Genomic DNA, 18,620 nt, shown 5'->3' with positions numbered 1-18,620 from the left:
TATGACTTTCCAACATCAAATTTTCTCCAAGTTTTGAAAACTCACCAAATGCCTTCCACGCAATCAATTTGTCTGTGTGAAAATCTGCCGAATAGACTGATTAATCGACCTTTACATTTTACCTAAACGACAGTTTAATTTAATACAGTTTCACAGATCGTTTGACCACTCACTGTGGGCTCGTTAGCTGTTACCCATGCTCGTGTGCATTAAAAGCTTCTCCTGCTATCGTTTCTCAGTGTCGACGGGTTGATGCACTTCTCCGGTAGTGCAACGACTCACCAGCTATAGATCTTTGTCGACTTAGCATTTGTGAACAAAAAAAAAAAACACGAGAAAGTCATCAGTAGCTGCGCCTGTATTCAAAGTTTTCATTTAACAATCGCTGAAAGATTTTTTTTTCAAATGCGTTCAAGACTTTATGGTCGAAGGGAAAAATGGAATGCGTCATTTCGAATCGCGAGAGCGGAGGAATTTTTCGGTGACGGTTTCGGTTCAGAATTGCAAATTAACGTTTCAGAGGGGCTCGAACTCAACTCAACCCAGCTTCACTCGTAAGTTTGGCTGGGTATAATGCGATGTCACAACAAGGGACTGGTGTTTGTAAGCTAGGCGCGACGGCACTTCAAACATTGCGCGACAACTGCAGCCAAAATTTGGAGATACTTCACCCACTTTTCACTTTCCGTTCTGTTAATTTATACGAAGATTTGTTTGTGGATGACTGTTTTGGAGCTGCAAATATTTTTGATTGATGTTCGGGATTGAATTGACGGTTGAAATTGACACTGATAGAAAGGATTAGTTATTGTTAATAAACGGACTTGGTTGAAGTCTAGGGTCTATTCGGTCTCACCAAATGTTCATTCGTTAATAGTTAACAAATGCATATTTGGGGAGCCTTGTTTGGTGACTCGACTTTCACCTTTCAAGTGAACCATTCGATAACTATTAACGAATATTTATTTAGTCATATTCAATTCTACTATTCGTTAATAGTTACCGAATCTCGTTTGAAATGAATGAATTAGTCTATCGGTGTAGGAATATTGCACCGCTGACTTTTTTTGTAAGAAATTTAATGCTCTACAAATCATGTTCATGAGGGACGCAAATCATGTCCTATTAACAAATTCAAAATCAAACCTCCAAAGTTTAAATAATAAAATTATTATAAAATGTTCGGAAACTTGGGGTCAAATGGGGCTCAAATCAAATCTCTGATGTTCAACTACAAAAGTAGAAAAATGTTTCACTGGAGAAAACAATAGCCCAAGTACTTGGATATCTTTCATTTGAACTATTAACGAATATTTATTTGGTCATATTCAACTCTACCATTCGTTAATAGTTACCGAATCTCGTTTGAAATGAATGAATTAGTCTATCAGTGTAGGAATATGCCACCGCTGACTTTTTTGTAAGAAATTTAATGCTCTACAAATAATTTCCTATGGATTTTTATCCCATCAATTACGGTTTCGCCAACGTAAAGTGAAAAAGGTCGTGCAGACACTTAATTTTGCGATTTTTAATTTTTTTAAACAATTTTCTGGTGCGCTAAAATCCAAAAAACTTAGCATGTGTTTCGTATAATTTTCCCGCATGATACTCTATGGTTTTATTCTTCTATCGTCCTTGATTTCGAAGTCATAATTTGACTGGCCTATGATACGAGCATTTTACACTGAATGATTCATTTATTCCGCACGGGATTGGTTAACTATTAGCGAATGGTAGAGTTGAATATAACCGAATAAATATGCATTTGTTGACTACTGTCGAATGAACTTTTGCTGAAACCGCATAGTCCCTAGCCTACAACCAAATTCATTTGGTAACAATAACTAATCCTTTCTATCAGCGTAGGCTTATTCAATTGATCCACGTGACGATTCATTGATTTTATTGATTGCATGAATTGTTTTGTACACTAGCAATCTGTGGTTATGGAATTATCTCCATTGTTTCAGGATATGCAACAAGGAATAGGGAGTTCCGCTCTCAGTAGTATGCAGGATTCCCCTCATTCTCTAAAAATAAAACAAGAACCCTTCCAACTGTCGCCAAATTCATCACTTCACCAAGGTAAGCTGAATCATAAAGATATCATTTGGAATGAATGATAATAATCTCATACAACAGAAATGCTGCGTTTTCGAGAGGAAAATTTTGAAATTATTGAGATTAAAACTTCCTTCGATAATAAACAGCTGTCAGTGGTCGTCTAAAGTTTCATCATCGGGGGAGGTCCATCCTCTCCTTCAGCAAAAAATCACCCCGATACTTTTGCAGTCTCGACTTTCCCTCTCTGTTCTCCTTATCACCCAGTCGGAAACAATTAAAAGGACGATAAGACGCTCATTCGCGCGTTACTTCTCGCATTACTCCCACCTATACATCATTTTTGTTTAATCTAGAGTATGTGAAGAAGATAAAGACGAAGGAGTATGCAAGGATTTGATGGAACGTCACAGCGCGATGTGTAATGTGAGAGGAAATGTCATATTAATACGCAGTGCGATAAAAATTTTATCGAGTGACGATTAACTAGTCTCACGTGCTCCTCCCAAGGGGGAATGACTGTTCTTTATTTCTATGCATTGAATTTTTCCAGTTTTCCAACTTTTTCGACTTTAAGGATATTCAAGTATCTTTTGCAATTTCGTACAAACCACACTCATTTTCGTTTTTATATTTTCGGTTTTTCATTTTGTTTGCCATAGATTCAACTATTTTTAATTATCAAATTTTTCAATTAAATTACGTGAGAAAAATTTGAAAAAAATCATGAATATTCAGCGCCATCCAAATTACATTTTGCAGAGAATTATCATTTTTTTAATATTCTTGTTTATAAATAAATAATTGAAATTATTTTAACTTTCGGAAACCTAATTTTTTTGGGCATGAATCGATTTCTAGTAAAATTGAGAGTATGAATAAATTTGGTACGATTCTGAATACATGATTTTTATGGCGGGAAATCGTTTGCTTATAAATTATTCATAAAAAATGCTCGTAATCTTCAAAAATTGCAATTTTTAACTTATTTTATCAATCCTGTATTATCCCCGGGCTATTTTACTCGGTCAAACCTTAGATGTTTTTAAGGTACATATGACATGGAAAGCAGGACGTTATATGCTATCTTTCGGCTTTCCGAACCTCTATACGAGGGAAACTATTAAATAATTGACAATGCACAAATTAACAAATTCAAAATCAGACCCCCGAAGTTTAAATAATGAAATCATTGTAAAATTTCCGGAAACTTGGGGTCAAATGGGGCTCAAATCAAATCTCTGATGTTCTACTACAAAAGTAGAAACGCGTTTCAACAGAGAAAAAAATTGCCAAAGTACTTGGATATTTTTAATTTAAACAACACGAAGTCCTTGGTCGTGAAAAATTCTTCTATAGATATATATTACTTTTATAGATACGCAATTAGTACTTCACGCTACTATGAAAATTATGCCAATCCGATGACATTGGTCTGCTAGATGAATGGTCCAAACTCAAAAATCAATTTTTCGGCGAAAATTTTGGAGCAGAAAATTTAATTTTTTCAGCAGAAAAAAGCACACAAAAGGCACGTATTTTTGAGTTTTTCACCGACCCGATCCAATGACCCTGGTCTGCTAACGTTTTGGAGCTATTCAGTGAGACATTTACCATTAATTAAAGAAAATTGAGAATGATTTAATGATCATAGTTGGAGAAAAAAATCGTGAATTGAATTGAAAGCTTCATGATTGCTCTTGTTCTTAGTAAATATTGTTTTTTTTTACCATTATGTATCATTTGTGAACATTAGAGGAATGAGAAATTTCAAAACAGAACTTCATAAAATATGAAGTCACTGCACGTTCTGAATGCCAATAGTAGGTGTATGAATTTATTAGAGGTGAAACTTCAAAAGACTCTTTTCTAAAAAACTTCAAGGTCTTTGGCATTTCCGTCTAAATCCATTGGCTTTTAAAATATTTTTAAAATAATCGGTTAAATTCTGGGAAGTCTCCCATTCTGCTTCACTTTCCACCCGGTAATGATTGAATTATCTCGATAACAGGAAGTGCTGAGAGGAAAGATCAGAACACACCTTTTCGTAGGAAATTTCCTCATCAACAAAAAAGTCTTGATATTTTTTTGCAAGCCTAATAATTACCTCATTATTCGCAAAAAAATCTGTATCAATTGCGAGATTGAAGTGGTCAATTCGATGAAATTCGTAACCTTTTTTTAGAAAAAAAAACTTTAAGGCCCGGATGGATTATCTATCGAACGTTATCTCGATTGTTTTTCCATCTTCATAATGTAAAATATATCACAATTTCCATTGGATTTTATATCACGCAGGTGTCCCTAAAAATTACGATTGTACAATCAAAAAAAGCAGAAAAAAACTGAACATTTTCAAAGAGCGTTTTCAATAAAGATTAAGAAATAAGCCCGATAGAGAGGAAATAGTGACAAATGACGACCTAACAGCCATTAGATACATCAAATTATTAATTTGCAAGTTCCTCCCTATTAGGTTTATTTTTCAATATCATTGTAAAAAACTCTTTGAAAATGTTCAGTTTTTTTCAACGTTTTTTCGATTATACAATCATAATTTTTGAAGACTCCAAGGCTATTTAAAACTGAATGGCAATTGAAGAACATTTCAGCTTCTCAAAATAAAAAAAATAACCAAAATCACGTTCGAAAGCTAATATACGCGGGCCTTAAATTAATTTTTATTCCAAAAATTTGTTGAGCGATGTGAGAATAATAGGAAGATTAACACGAAAATACTCTCCACCTAATGGGAATTATAAAAAATTGCGTTGAGAATAAGTTTCCCTTGAAAAAAAAACTCCAACTCTGGAGGAAATACTCCTTTTTTTTCTGTTCCTCACGCGTGCCTTTTTCGAGTGTCTCCACAACTTTTCAAGTGGGAACAACACTTCAGTTGAGTTATCGGGTCACAGGCGGTAGTCGCACAAGGCCAAGAGGCTCACGATAATTTAGAAAACCAGGGATTTAGTGTCGTTACCCCTTTGGGGTTGAAGTGGATCTAAAAAAAAAGTCTTGGAAAAAAGAAAATAGAAATTAGGAAGCGACAAGAGAGAGGGAGAGAGTAGGCGGTGGAATTTCAGTTCGATTTTTTTCTGTAACAAGGAATGAAGACGTTGGCTAATCTTGGAGAGGCTTTGCTCTCCTTTGATATACGATGGCACACTGCGCCATGCATTTGGGAATTTTCGGGTTGTGGGAATGAAAATTTCGCGGACATGAGGAGAATTAGGAGGAGTAGTCAACAGCTGGTGCATCTCGGGGATGTTTATCGTGTCGTAAACGCGTAAAGACCACTTGCATTAGGTGTTTTAAGGTCAGTTGAATGTGATTGTATTGAGAATGTGACAGTTAATGGATATGCACTATCGAGTGCACTATTGTTTTTTTCGAATTGGAGATTAAGGATATCCTATAAGTACTTTGGCTATTTTTTCTTCAGTGAAATGCTTTTCTACTTTTGTAGTCGAACATCAGAGATTTCATTTGAGTTCCATTTCATCCTAAGTTTCCGGACATTTTACAATGATTTTATTATTTAAACTTTGCAGGTCTGAATGTCAATTTCAATATTGAACCATTAGAAAACATTTTAAAAATCAGAACAAAACTGAGAAAGTTTACTTTCAGAAAAAGATTAATAAATTAATTTGAAAATTGCAATTTTTTAAAGTTATGAGCATTTAAGGATGTTTAACCATTTTCAGCGAATCTTATTTTTTCATGTTCAAGGAAAATTCTATAATTTTTTTGCTGATAGCACAACATATGAAACTAACTTCTTTGATGTTGAAAAAAAATTAATCGCAATAGTCTCGCGGGCTCTTATGGGATTTATGTTGCAATTTATAATTCACCTACTAGAAGACTAACAATAGAAATAAAAATAGAAGGTAACGTGCAAAACTATACTGAATCGAATGGCCAGAGAAAAATTTGGGGTACCCGCGCAAAAAGAGGAAATATTTGAAAGATTCTATCCCACATAAGCGCATGTTAGCGCATGTGTTTCGTGTATTTTGTCTACTCCATTTCTAAATAATAAATTTCGATTGGTGCATTGAAATTTTTATCAAGACGAAGGGAATAACTTCATCTCTCAGTTGAAAAAAAATCAATTTTTTTTAATCCTTGCTATTTTGGATAAACATCTTTAAAATGAAAATCGGAGAGAACGTTAGTAGAAACAGGTGAGAATTCTTCTTCTTTTTTTTTTTTTTTTTTTACAGAAAAAGAAGCTCACGACCTTGTTTATTTATTTTAAAATCGGTTCGTGTATTTAATCATTCCTACAGGCACTATATTTATAGTTCTCGTAGTAAACAAGGGCATGGTTTTGGATCAATCACTCGAAGGAGATAACCGGGGGTATAGAGAGCGGCTTATCATTGATACTATTACGTATGAGCGTTGTTACGTCTTCATCGGATACTTACTTCAACGAATGATGGCCAAAACCCAACTGGAAATTGTATTTGTTTATTCAATGAGCATCGCTCAGCTGAATCTCTCTCTTTTTGGAAAGTTCTTATCAGAATGCCGTGATAACGAAAAGTGGAGGGACAGGACGAGCCCCCGTCGTATCACGCGAATTCTCATTAAGTCAGATGCTTTTTAATTAAATGAAATACAAAGTATCACATGCTCAATTGTCAATATTGTGCAAACTTAAGTATTGTTTTTGTAAACATGATAAGATTTAATTAGTGTAATTGAACTACATGCGGATGACATTCTGAATGGGTTGAATGACAATTCATTCTGATACGTCATGACGTACTTCATGAATTAATTGAAAAGTATTTTTTTTGTCAATTTCAATCAAAGAACTGATGAAGTTATGCAACTATGGGTTTGATGAATGGAACATAAACAATGAAAAATGTATGAAATGTTTATTATTACAGATGAACATTTTGTAAACAAATTAATTAACTTGGTGCAAGACATCTGAATAAATTATTTGAACGATTGAAAAATTTCGATTTTCTGTAAATCTCGGGTTTTCTTGACTTTGTGATAAGAATTCTCGACAAAAAAAAAATCGTAAAAATGAGTTATCTTGCAAAACGATGACCCCTGCTCCCTCAGTCAAACAAACTTCGCACTAACCCCAGATTTTTCATATCATTTGCATTTCCAAACGTATCAAATTCACCGAAACTTTAGTGCCCAATTAATAATGCAAAACGTAAATAAACAAATTTCCCATAATTTCACGTAACGAGACATATTGTTTAGCGTATTTTGAAAATGGAGATTTAGGGTGTTATGTGAAAAAAGTCGTAAAAAGAGAGTGGAGAGAGTGAAATAATCGGGTGAATTATGAGGTTTGAGTGAGTTGTGCTAAAGTATTAGTGTTCTACGAATTCTACGTGTATTTCTTGCGTCGGTGGCCGTTGGCTGGTGTCAGATTACTGAGAGGGGGGGGAGCCCTCAGGCATTGAGTCCAACAAAACGCCCCCGTGTTCTCTCCTTTGTCTTTTCTCTTGCTTTAGTTTTTTTTCTCCGGGGCCTGAAGATCTGTTTTTGAAGCTGCCTCTGTACCTGCCAAAATGTGGCCAAAGTCATGTTCAAAACTTTGGAAGTAACGTAGGAGATTGGATGATTTATTCAGATTTTTTTATAGATCATATGGAGTTTTCTGACCTAAATAAAATTTTCTTTTTCAAAGCTTCGAAAAATTATCAAATCAATGATAATTTTATTCAAGTCATTTATTTTATTTTATTAAATGAGGGAGTTACTCATTTTTGCCGCTTTCGACTCACTGATGACATCACAATACCGCAGTAAGCATTGAACCTACCGTAGAGCGTATTCAAGCCAAACTAATATGATTTGTGCGCGCACCACCTTCAGCCAATGAAGGACTACTCACGCGGACTTGTGACGTCACGACTGTAAAACGGACTCGAGAGCTGATTGACTATCAGAAAGTGTCAAAGTATATTTCACGATGTTGTAAAGGTGTTTGGGTATTTATGAGGAACTTTGATTCATGTAAGCTCCCTATTTCAAATTTATCATTTACATAAAAAATTAAGGAGGTTTATCCAAAATTGCAAGTATTAAAAGAAAATTAATTTTTTTTTCAACTGAGAGATGAGGTTATTCCCTTTATCTTGACAAAAATTTCAATCCACCAACCCACGGTTATTATTTAGAAATTGAGTGGATAAAATGCACCAAACGCATGCGCTAACATGCGCTTATATGGGATAGAATCTTTCAAATATTTCCTCTTTTTGCGCGGGTACCCAAATTTTTTTCTGGCCATTCGATTCAGTATAGTTTTGCACATTACCTTCTATTTTTATTTTAGTAGCGAAGTGGTAAACCGGTTTAAGTCGACTTATCGCCCAGTGTAGTTTTTGAGGAATATTTCCGAATCTAATGGAGATAGCGAAATTTTCGTAATTACTTTTGTTGTAGCATACAATTTGCTCTACAAAGAAGGTTATAAGAAAAATTTCGCCATCTCCCTTAGATTCCGAGATATTTATTGAAAACTGGTCAATAGTCAAAAATGACTTATAACGCTTTACCACTTCGCTACTGATTTCTATTTTTAGTGTATTATAGTAGGTGAATTATAAATTTCAAAATAAATCCCATAAGAGTCCGTGTATAAGGAAAAAATTGTTTATTTATTTCTGGCGAGACTATTGCGATTAATTTTCTTCAACATCAAAGAAGTTAGTTTTTTATGTTCTGTTATGAGCCAAAAAAAATTTAGAATTTTCCTTGAACATGAAAAAAAAAGATTTGCTGACAATGGCTAAACATCCTTAATAGAACTAATTAGTTAATTGAATCGAATTTTTGGCATCTAACAATTTTCGTTTATCCATTTCAGATTTAAAAAAAGAACTCAAATATTGAAATTATTAACTTATTTGTGCATATGAAATTCTCAATGTTTTCTATCCTTTTCAAAAATAGATATCATGTGGGGTTGTGATGTCACTAAATATCCAACACTAATTGATTATTATAAATTAATGAGACGATACTTGACGAGCTTTTCCGGCTATTCATCTATCATTACGAAGACTAAATTATCAAATTGAAAAAAACTGGGTTTCATGTCAGTCCTCTATTTTTGAATCGATTAAGTTCTGCAAAATTAATGAATACATTATTTTCTGCTTCACAGTCATGTTTTTATTCATGTGAGATTTTTTAAACTTATGGAAGTAGTCAATTCCCGTACAAATCAAGTTCTCAATGTTTTTTAAATAATTTTATTTAATAATTTGATCAATTTATACTAATTATTTCATGAAGTTGATTGGGAAAAATAGAAAAACATGAAGTATAATTGATGAAAGGGCTAGAGGTCAAGTTTCGTACCCTTGGGCAATTCGGCTAATTGTATCAGTGAGTCGCACGTGCCCATGAGCGGAGAGAAGCGAAATACCCTGGGATAAAGAGGGAGTGATTTTTTTTAACTTTCTTATTTCACTCCTCGGCTACATGAGCTACATCTGATTAACTCAAATGCCTCATTGGGTAGTTCAAGCAGTCGTGTACGTGTCCCGAGCGAGTACAATGTCTGATAAGACGCAAATCTTGTGCGCAACACACCTGACTGCAATTGGAGGCGATATGTGACACTTTGTCGTGTTCTTTAGTTGAATGTGTTGAAACATCTGAAACGTTGACGGAGAATATTTTGGGGTGATTAAATTTTAGTGATGAGTAATTGGGTCAGTCATGCCTGTGGAATAAAAAAAATTTTGTACAATTTTTAATGTTGTTAAGGATATCTGAGTACTTTGGTTATTTTTTCTCCAGCAAAATGCTGTCCTACTTTTGTAGTCGAACATCAGAGCTTTCATTTGAGCCTCATTTGGCCCTAAGTTTCCAGACATTTTACAAAGGTTTTATTGTGCCTTTGCAGGTCTCAATTTGAATTTCAATATTGAAATGTTAGAAAACATCTTCTTAATCTGAAAAAAAATTGGAAAGTCTACTTTTGGAAAAAGATTGATGGAATTATTGCGAAATTGTAATTTGTGAAAAATATGAACATTTTCTGTAACTAATTTATAAACAATCAATTTTCTACCATAAAAATCTTTTGTTCGGAATCGTAACAAACTTATTTATATTTTGGAGTTTACCAAAAATCGATTTCATGCCTAAAAAAATTAACTTTCCGAAAGCTTAAACAATTTCAATTTTTGATTTATAAACAACGAATGTTGAAAAAAATGATAATTCTGCGCAAAATTTAATTTGAATGACGCTGAATATTAATGATTTTTTCAAAATTTTCTCACGCAATTTAATTGACGCATTTGATAATTGAAAATGGATGAATCGATAATGTGGTCTGGACCAACTGTAAAACATGCTTGGATATCCTCAAGACTTGTTCTTCAGTTGAATTGAAAATTGATCAGTCATTGACAAAAATTCGGTTTCCAATTTTGTAAATATCTCCGGAAAGCTGAGGTTCACAGGAAAATATCCAGAAACCTTTTTGATAGAGAATTTTCTGCAGTTCATCGGTTTTTTTTATAAAATTGTTTGATTTTTTATTTCGACTTATTGATTTCTAAGAGATTCGCAGAACAGTTTATACAATGTTCGATTGTTACCAATTCGTTGCAGAACTCAGTTCACAAATTGTAATTGTATGAACATTTCCGGGGTAAATTGAATGCACTTCCAGTCCCAGCGAAAACCCACCCAATTTATCCTTTCATATCATGATCAAGGAAGAAAATTAATTCCAAATGAATGAAATCGAAATCATTCCTTCACATTGTTAACGAATTGACTTCTTCACATTGTTAAGGAATTTTCAAGAGTCGGAGAACAAAAAAAAATACAACAATGAATTTTTCTCTTTACCTCAATGTTTCGCGCCGGCTCCTGACTCGACTCCCTGAACCTCAACGTGACATCACGCCGGTGTTGTATTTCGCTTATCGGGGCGGAATACCATGATTCTGATTGTGGAAGCCGCAGCATTTCAGGAATGCACGTCGAACAGTTTTTCCAGTCCGATCGCTGTTGACCTTCGACCCGACCTCTGTGTTCCTCTCAGTATCGATAAACTCTTATTTTCCTCTTGAATTTCCTCGAGCCTTTTTTTGTTGCGGATGAGGAACAGAAAATTGTGCGGAAGAACTCGCAAACTCGCCCGGTGATTTCTCATCAAAACACGGGAGGTATGTTATGACAGTGAGTGAGTTCCACTGCTTATCCGTGTTTTGAAAACACTCGAGAATGTAGTAGAGTCCTCGGAGTAGATCGTTAGTAGTTTTTCTTATCAACTTCATTTCTTCTTGTTAAATGTAATAAAAGAGCTGGTTCTTATTTCATTCCATTTTTTATTCTACTTTGCACCTTTTATTCTGAGTTTTTGGGTGACTTATAGGCTTTAAAAATGAGACGGGCTTTACACATGATTTGTGGCTGAAGTGGTTAAGCGCTTGATTGTTTGTCAGCAGATCACGGGTTCAAATCTCGGCTTGGTTCATAGTAGTTGCAGTTTTGGGAAATTTCTGAGTTCTATTTTTTTTTTAATTTAAGGCCCGGGTGTACTATCTTTCGAATGTTATCTGGATTTTTGTTATCTTTCGTAATCCAAAATTGTCAATTGAGTGGTACATCATGTAGAAATTCCCAAAAATTATAATAGAATGATTAAGTAGAATGATTTAAAAAAATGGAAAAAATTCTAAACTTTTTCAAAGAACGTTTGTTTTTAACTGAGATTCAGAATGAGTTGAAAAAAGTGGAAATTACGAATATCTGATTCGCTGTGGCAAATTATCTATTAACTGTCATTTTCCATGGTGGATAACAAAACACTAACTCCTCGTGGAAAGTGACAACTAGGTATCTAAATTTTCAAAACAGTGGTATGTAGTCATCTGTCATTTTGATGTGATAAAAGTGTGATTAAAAAATTCTCCAAAATATTACAACTTTTTTCAAAGAGCCTTTTCCGTAATAAATGTTTCTGTGCAGTGTGGGAAAAGATTTACGAAATCAGTCTTCCCCCTGGATAATGGGTGACAGGCCGCCATTTGTCACCGTAAATCAGATACATTTCTCAATTTCTTGTGATGAAAATCTCGATTTTTTCTGAAGAATTCGAAAATGTAGGGTTGAAACGTCAACATTTTCCACATTATTTTTCGAATATTTAAGGTATTCGTATGGCCGCAAAGCCAATAAATGCTTCAAAACTGATAAAAGAACTGATGTGATCACACCTTTGATAGTATCAAATGGCGTATCACTAGCGGGTGATCACCAAACTTTCAGGCGTTGCGATACTCTTCGAATCGCACTGTTGACGATAGAGATTGGCGTATCATATCGGTGTTCATATCACTGATAATCAAATCTTAATCGACCAGTTCACAGATCACACCCTTGATAAAAGTTAGCATATCACTTAGAGAGTAAGAACATGCACTTAATGATAAACATTTAGTGTTATCGTCTCAATGAACATGTCCGTTTGTACAGCTATCAATTCCCGTTGAAAAGCTGTTGAACAACATAAGTCAACTTTGCTTCGGAGAAAGCTTTCACTACATCTTCTGGAATTTTAGGAAAATCGACATAATTCGTTAGGAATGGTTGTTACAGCTCTGATTTTATCCTACAGATGTAATAAGAGTTCTAAAAGGTTCACACTGAATTCTGATAAATAATAAAACGTTTCGAATACATTTTAATCGGAATAGTTTATTCAGCAATTTACTTTGTATAAATTGGCCCGATTGTTGTCAAGGCGCGTGAACGACTACTGCTCGTCAATATTCTGCGATACAATTCATATAGTCCTTGGAGTTTATCCCTACGCAACACATTTTCGTAACTGTGTTGGTATTCTTCTTACATAGAAGACTTTCTCACGAAAAATTGAGATGGAAAGGAAAGAATTGAATTATAATGATTCTTAGATATGAGGAAAGACTCATATCTAAGAATCATTATAACTCAAATTCATCATTAGCCCGAATAAGCATTGTCGCTAAACCCCGCATGCGAATATGGGCAACCAAAGGAAGATATCGATCACATCGTATGGCAATACCCACAGTTTGAGGAGCAGAGGAGAAAAATGGAGAGAAAAATTTCGAAGTAGGGAAAACAGGTCAATTTCTGGACGGGGGTTAGTTTCTGAACGATTTCACCTTGCATTGAATATTCCATAAATAAAATGAAAATTGTACTGATTATTTCACCATTCAATAATATTATGCATATATAATCAGGTAATCATTTTTTTTTATTTTCAATTCAAATAATTTTTTTCTGGCAATTAAAACATTCTTGAAGGTCTGGATGCCATCATATTCTCATTTAGGTGATTCTTTTATTTTAGATCCTACCACGAAACTCGAATTTCTTTTAACCGTCCAACAATTGGGCTGTCCACCCTGCTGTCAATTTCCTAATATCATGTCAAGCATTGTGTGTATTCTAATTTGAACTGAAAATATAATTAGGCCTGAGAATTCGCAAATTATATATTTATACATACACGGAGAGAAATATTCAATAAAAATTACGTATCTTTTCCGTAATTCCGGAGCGAAATGTGGTTGTCGGAAATTTTACGGAACTGTCACGGAATTTTTCCAGAGCGTTCCGTAATTTTTATCTGAATCTCCTGTGAAAAATTACGATACCGTCACTTAAATTTTCTGAGTCGATTCCGTAATCGATGAGCGAACTGTGAGTTCCCTAATTTTTACTGAACATTTCTCTCCGTGTAAATTTAAAAAGAAAACATGCAAATATATACCTTATAAATACTACTTAACAGCTAATAGACCTCCTATTGGAGTCTCTAATGCTTAAATAGGAAAAAAAACTCGTGTCCAAGTGAGACTGACAATTTTTCTAGTGGCAAATCCGTAAAATTGAAACTTTGTTGAAATAAAAGAGAAATTAAAATATCGAATGTTCACCTAAAATTGGAGTCACCGTAAATACTGTGAGTGAAGCACGTTCAAGATACATTTCCCCTTGGGTATTGGTACAGAAATATGGAGAGTCTCAACAAGGCTCGATTTTCTGTCCAACTGTACGTGACTCTGAGGCCGCGTGCCACGAAGGACTGTTACTAAAATAACCATATTTGTTTATCATTTCGTGCCACCACCCATGCTCAACCCGTTCGTTAAATCAGTGGATTTATGGACTCTCGATTCCTAAAGTTTCGAAAATAAAAATATAGGAAAATAAGGGAGAATTGTAGGTAGTGGCAACTTTTCGTTCGTTAATTATTCTTCCATCCTGAAGAGAATTGAATCATTAGTATTTTTCCGGCCTGTTGCGATGGGGTTTTTTACTCATGTGGCGTTGGCCTCCGAGCCGTAGGCAAGGACTGACCAACCACACGAGTAAAAAAACCCCATCGCAACAGCCCAGGAACAATATTTTTCTGTAGTGATTTTCAAGTTTTCGAGTTTGGGAAGTATGTAATACCAATTCCCAGACGAGAAATCGTGAGAAGCAATACAGAAAAGTTTCTTTTCTATTTGAAGTCTTCTCTTTGGAAGTGGTGATGACATGAGTTTATAGTTTATTTTTTAATGTAAATCGTTTACAGTCGCAAACACTTGGACCGAAACATTGAGGTATGCGTGTGGGGGCTTCGGGTTCCGAGGTCGAATTGTTTGCTGTGGCGTATGACTTCCTCGAAGTTTCCAATGCAATTCCCCTTGCTCGTCAATTGATTTTCATTGTTTGAATTTTCTTCGAAATTTAGTTGAACGATTTGAGGATATTTAAGTATCTTTTACAGTTTGGTACAGACCAGACTATAGATTCAACCATTTTCAATCATTAAATAGGGGAGGGTGGGGTAAAATGGATACTTCAGACTTTTTAAAAATTATTTATAACTCAAAAACAAATTTATCAATTGAGCTCAGTTTAGGCTCGTTACAAAGGGAAAGAGTTGTTCTTTGTATTGAAAAAAAATTTGTTAAATTTAATCAACATTTCAACCCCTCATTAACATTAAAAAAAAAGTCAAAATTGTCCGTTTTACCCCAGCCTCCCCTATGTCCATGTGAATATGTCATTTACATTTTGCACAGAATTATGATTTTTTCAAGGATTCGTTGTTTTTAAATAAATAATTGAAATTTTTTAGACTTTCGGAAACCTTATTTTTTAGGCATGAAATCGATTTCTGGTAAAATTCTGAATATGAATAAATTGTTACGATTCCCAAAAAATGATTTTTATGGTGGCAAATGTATTATTTATAAATTATTTATAGAAAATGCTCGCAATTTTCAAAAATTGCAATTTTTCAATTATTTCATCAAGTATCCACCAAAAGTAAACGTTCTATTTTTTTTCAGATTTTTAAATGTTTTCTAATGGTTTAAGATCGAACTAAAAATTCAAACCTGCAAAGCTTAAATAATAAAATCATTATAAAATGTCCGGAAACTTCGGGTCAAATGGGGTCAATTCCATTCGCGCCCCATTTGACTCGAATGAATGAAAGCATTCTCAGCTGTAAAAGTAGAAAAGCATTTCACTGGAGAAAAAATAGCCAAAGTACTCGAATATCCTTAACACTATCTGTTCTTATTTACTGCACAAGATACATCATGATAAATTGTGAGGATTTTTAAGTTTGCAAAGTCAGTATAATAATGAAGAAAGGGATTTCCTCCCACAACTTTCTGCAAAAAGGTTTCCTGATATTGGATATTGTCTTGAACCCATTCAACATCATGATCCTATTTACTAAAGATGAAAGAAACGTGAAGTTGTTTTATATCGATATATCTCGAAACTGCCTGACCGCTAATCCTCAGTTCTGAGTGGTCAATGAGTCACGTGAAGTAGTCGCTGAAAAAAATCCCCGGTTTTTCAAATTCTTCAAATGCCCAAAAATTTTTTCTGCGTTATATTTTTCTTTTTTTTTATGTGTGAAGTATCTTTATAGCAAAACATCTAAATTGCCTAATTGTTGATCATGAGAAAAAAAACAGTATTTGTAAATTTTTTTCACTCACAAATTATTCCTCACTTCCCAAATTTTAATTTTTTCATATTTATCATACGCAAAAATTATCAATTCTTGCTTCTGAGATTTTCATACATAAATTCTAAACTCTACAAATTCATGAAAATTCTTCGGTTTCCCAAATAATTCGAGAAAAATCTTTGAAGATTTACGGTTATCTAGAAAATTGTGAAATTTTCCGAAAAATTCAAGAACTTTTTTCAGTTTTCAAGGAAATCAATTTATAACCCTCCCCTCATTTTTCAACCATTACAGATTTTAATTACATTATTTTAAAACGTAAAAAAAGGAATTCATCGAAGATTAAAAAATATTCATTGATGTTTCACTCTTCCTTCTCTTAATTCTCTTTAAGTCATTATCAATATTTATAAAATATCTATGAGTATATGAAGTTTAATAAACTCGATTTCTTCATTTTCACAACAAAAAGATGAGCGCGCGCGAAAGCGCGCGCCCAGATCTAGTATGATTAAAGAATAATTAATTGCGAAGAAATTTTTGTCGATTAATACAATTAATCCAGAATTTTATTGAGCCAACTTAAGATTAGTTAACTTTCCACAGATGCTGTGTTTATCTCAACTTTGTTCTGTCAAGTCAGTCGTTTTTTTTTTTTTGACGATATAACAATCTTCATTTGGCCACATTAGTCTCTACCACTTATCACCAGTTAAAGAGACTGGTTGAACAATAAACGAATAGTTCTTTGAGTGCATGATTAATTTGTTTCAGTAAGCAACTTCGTATCAGAGATGTCGCCAAGTATAATGTCGACGTCTTCATCGAAGGAGTTAGACGTAAATTTCGCCAGATCCCTGACAGCCCACCACCTGTCTGCTACCCATCATCACCACGATCATCACAGTCCCAGATCAGGAATTTCCATCCACTCATCTGTCTCTACTCATCTCAGCCATCATCATCATCATCTGGACAAGGGATCATCGCCCCCAGGACTTCATAACTCAACAAACAGTAATTCCTCGACACCAAGTGCATCCTCTACCCCGACAGCAACCACTGAAACAGGGAACATAACTCCCAATGGTAACGAGGCGTCATCCACAACGGTTAAGCCACCGTTTAGTTACGTTGCTCTCATTGCCATGGCTATTAATCATAGTCCACACAAAAGAGCCACTCTCAGTGAAATTTATTCCTACATCACTACCAAGTTTCCTTATTACGAGAAGAATAAGAAGGGCTGGCAGAACTCGATTAGGCATAATCTATCGCTCAATGAGTGCTTCGTTAAGGTGCCCAGGGAAGGTGGTGGTGAGCGGAAGGGCAATTTTTGGACTCTCGGTAAGTTTTTTTTTTATTTCATAGGCATTGCTGTCAGCTTTCTCCAGGGAAAATGTACAGAAGCTTTTGTTGTAAATCGAGAAATTTTTTTACAGAAAAATGCAGGTGCGAAGCTATAAAACGGTTTAAGGTATATTCCAACACAACAACACTCAATAGTCCCTATGGATTTCCGGAAAGAATTCTAAATTGCTTAATTTATTGCATTCTCGTAAGTTATTGAGGTTTTCTATCCTCATGTGTTGTTTATGAAGGCAACAATAACTGTTAGAATCAAGGAAGAAATGATGTCGCAAAATTTACATTTTTTAGAGTTGAATATCGCAGAAGCTATGTACTATAAAATTTTACTAGAAATTTACCGCATTCGGAATTGATCAATCTACCACGCATTCGTTTTTTAAGAACATCATAGGATTTGTTTTTTCAGAAACCTGCATTTTATTATTTATTATCTCCAAAACTGTATAATATAGCTAGTTGGAATTTTCTTGAATAGCTGGGGATTATTATAAATATTATCTATAAAAACATGGGGGTGATCGTAAGAAAAATCTGTTTTCTAGGAACATACCTTAAGTCGATTCTGATTTAAGGGGAGACTACTGTGAGTTTTAAAAGTCGTGGATTATTGGAGTGAGACTTTTCATACGTTGAAGATCGATTATATAGATCTGAAATCGAGTAATTAGTGCAAAACAAAATTTTTTTATTGTTCGTTTGCCCGAAAACGCTTAAAATGCTCCAAAAACAGTCCAGGGCCTCCAATTTTTGAGCTACAAAAGATTTTTTTTTTTCAAAATTTTTGGAAAAATATGTGGAACAACAATTACGAGCCAGTTTTTTGGAATTCGACTCCTACACTGATTTTTTTTTTTTTTTCATACAAAAAAAATCCACTATTTGTGTAAAAAAATACCAAAAAAAGCAAATTTAGCCATGTAAGAGGTGAATTTAAAAAAAGCTAGCTCGTAATTGTTATTCCACATATTTTTCCGAAAATTTTGAAAAAAAATCATTCGTACCTCAAAAATTGGAGGCCCTGAACTGTTTTTGCCATTTTTAGCGTTTTCGGGCAAACGAACAATAAAAAAATTTTTTTTGCAGTAATTATTCGTTTTCAGATCTATATAATCGATCTTCAACGTATGAAAAGTTTTACTCCAATAATCCACGACTTTAAAACTCACAGTAATCCCCCCCTTAAGTCAAT

At 34.2% G+C, this 18,620-nt stretch overlaps 1 protein-coding gene across 3 annotated transcripts in view; it reads left to right on the top strand.

Moving 5' to 3' along the window:
• The window catches only part of LOC107039927 (fork head domain transcription factor slp1), a 30,589-nt gene that overhangs the window by 7,851 nt on the left and 4,118 nt on the right, over window positions 1-18,620 (top strand). For all 3 annotated transcript variants that reach the window (XM_015259789.1, XM_015259788.1, XM_015259787.1), the window contains exons 3-4: window positions 1,974-2,088; window positions 16,835-17,407. In XM_015259789.1, the coding sequence (XP_015115275.1) occupies window positions 1,974-2,088; window positions 16,835-17,407 (688 nt within the window). The remainder of the gene's footprint in view (window positions 1-1,973; window positions 2,089-16,834; window positions 17,408-18,620) is intronic.

The sequence above is a fragment of the Diachasma alloeum genome, unplaced genomic scaffold (genome assembly GCF_001412515.2).
Source record: "Diachasma alloeum isolate Michigan unplaced genomic scaffold, Dall2.0 Dall_scaffold_00313, whole genome shotgun sequence".
Lineage (NCBI taxonomy): Eukaryota > Metazoa > Arthropoda > Insecta > Hymenoptera > Braconidae > Diachasma > Diachasma alloeum.
This window is presented reverse-complemented; position numbering and strand designations above follow the sequence as displayed.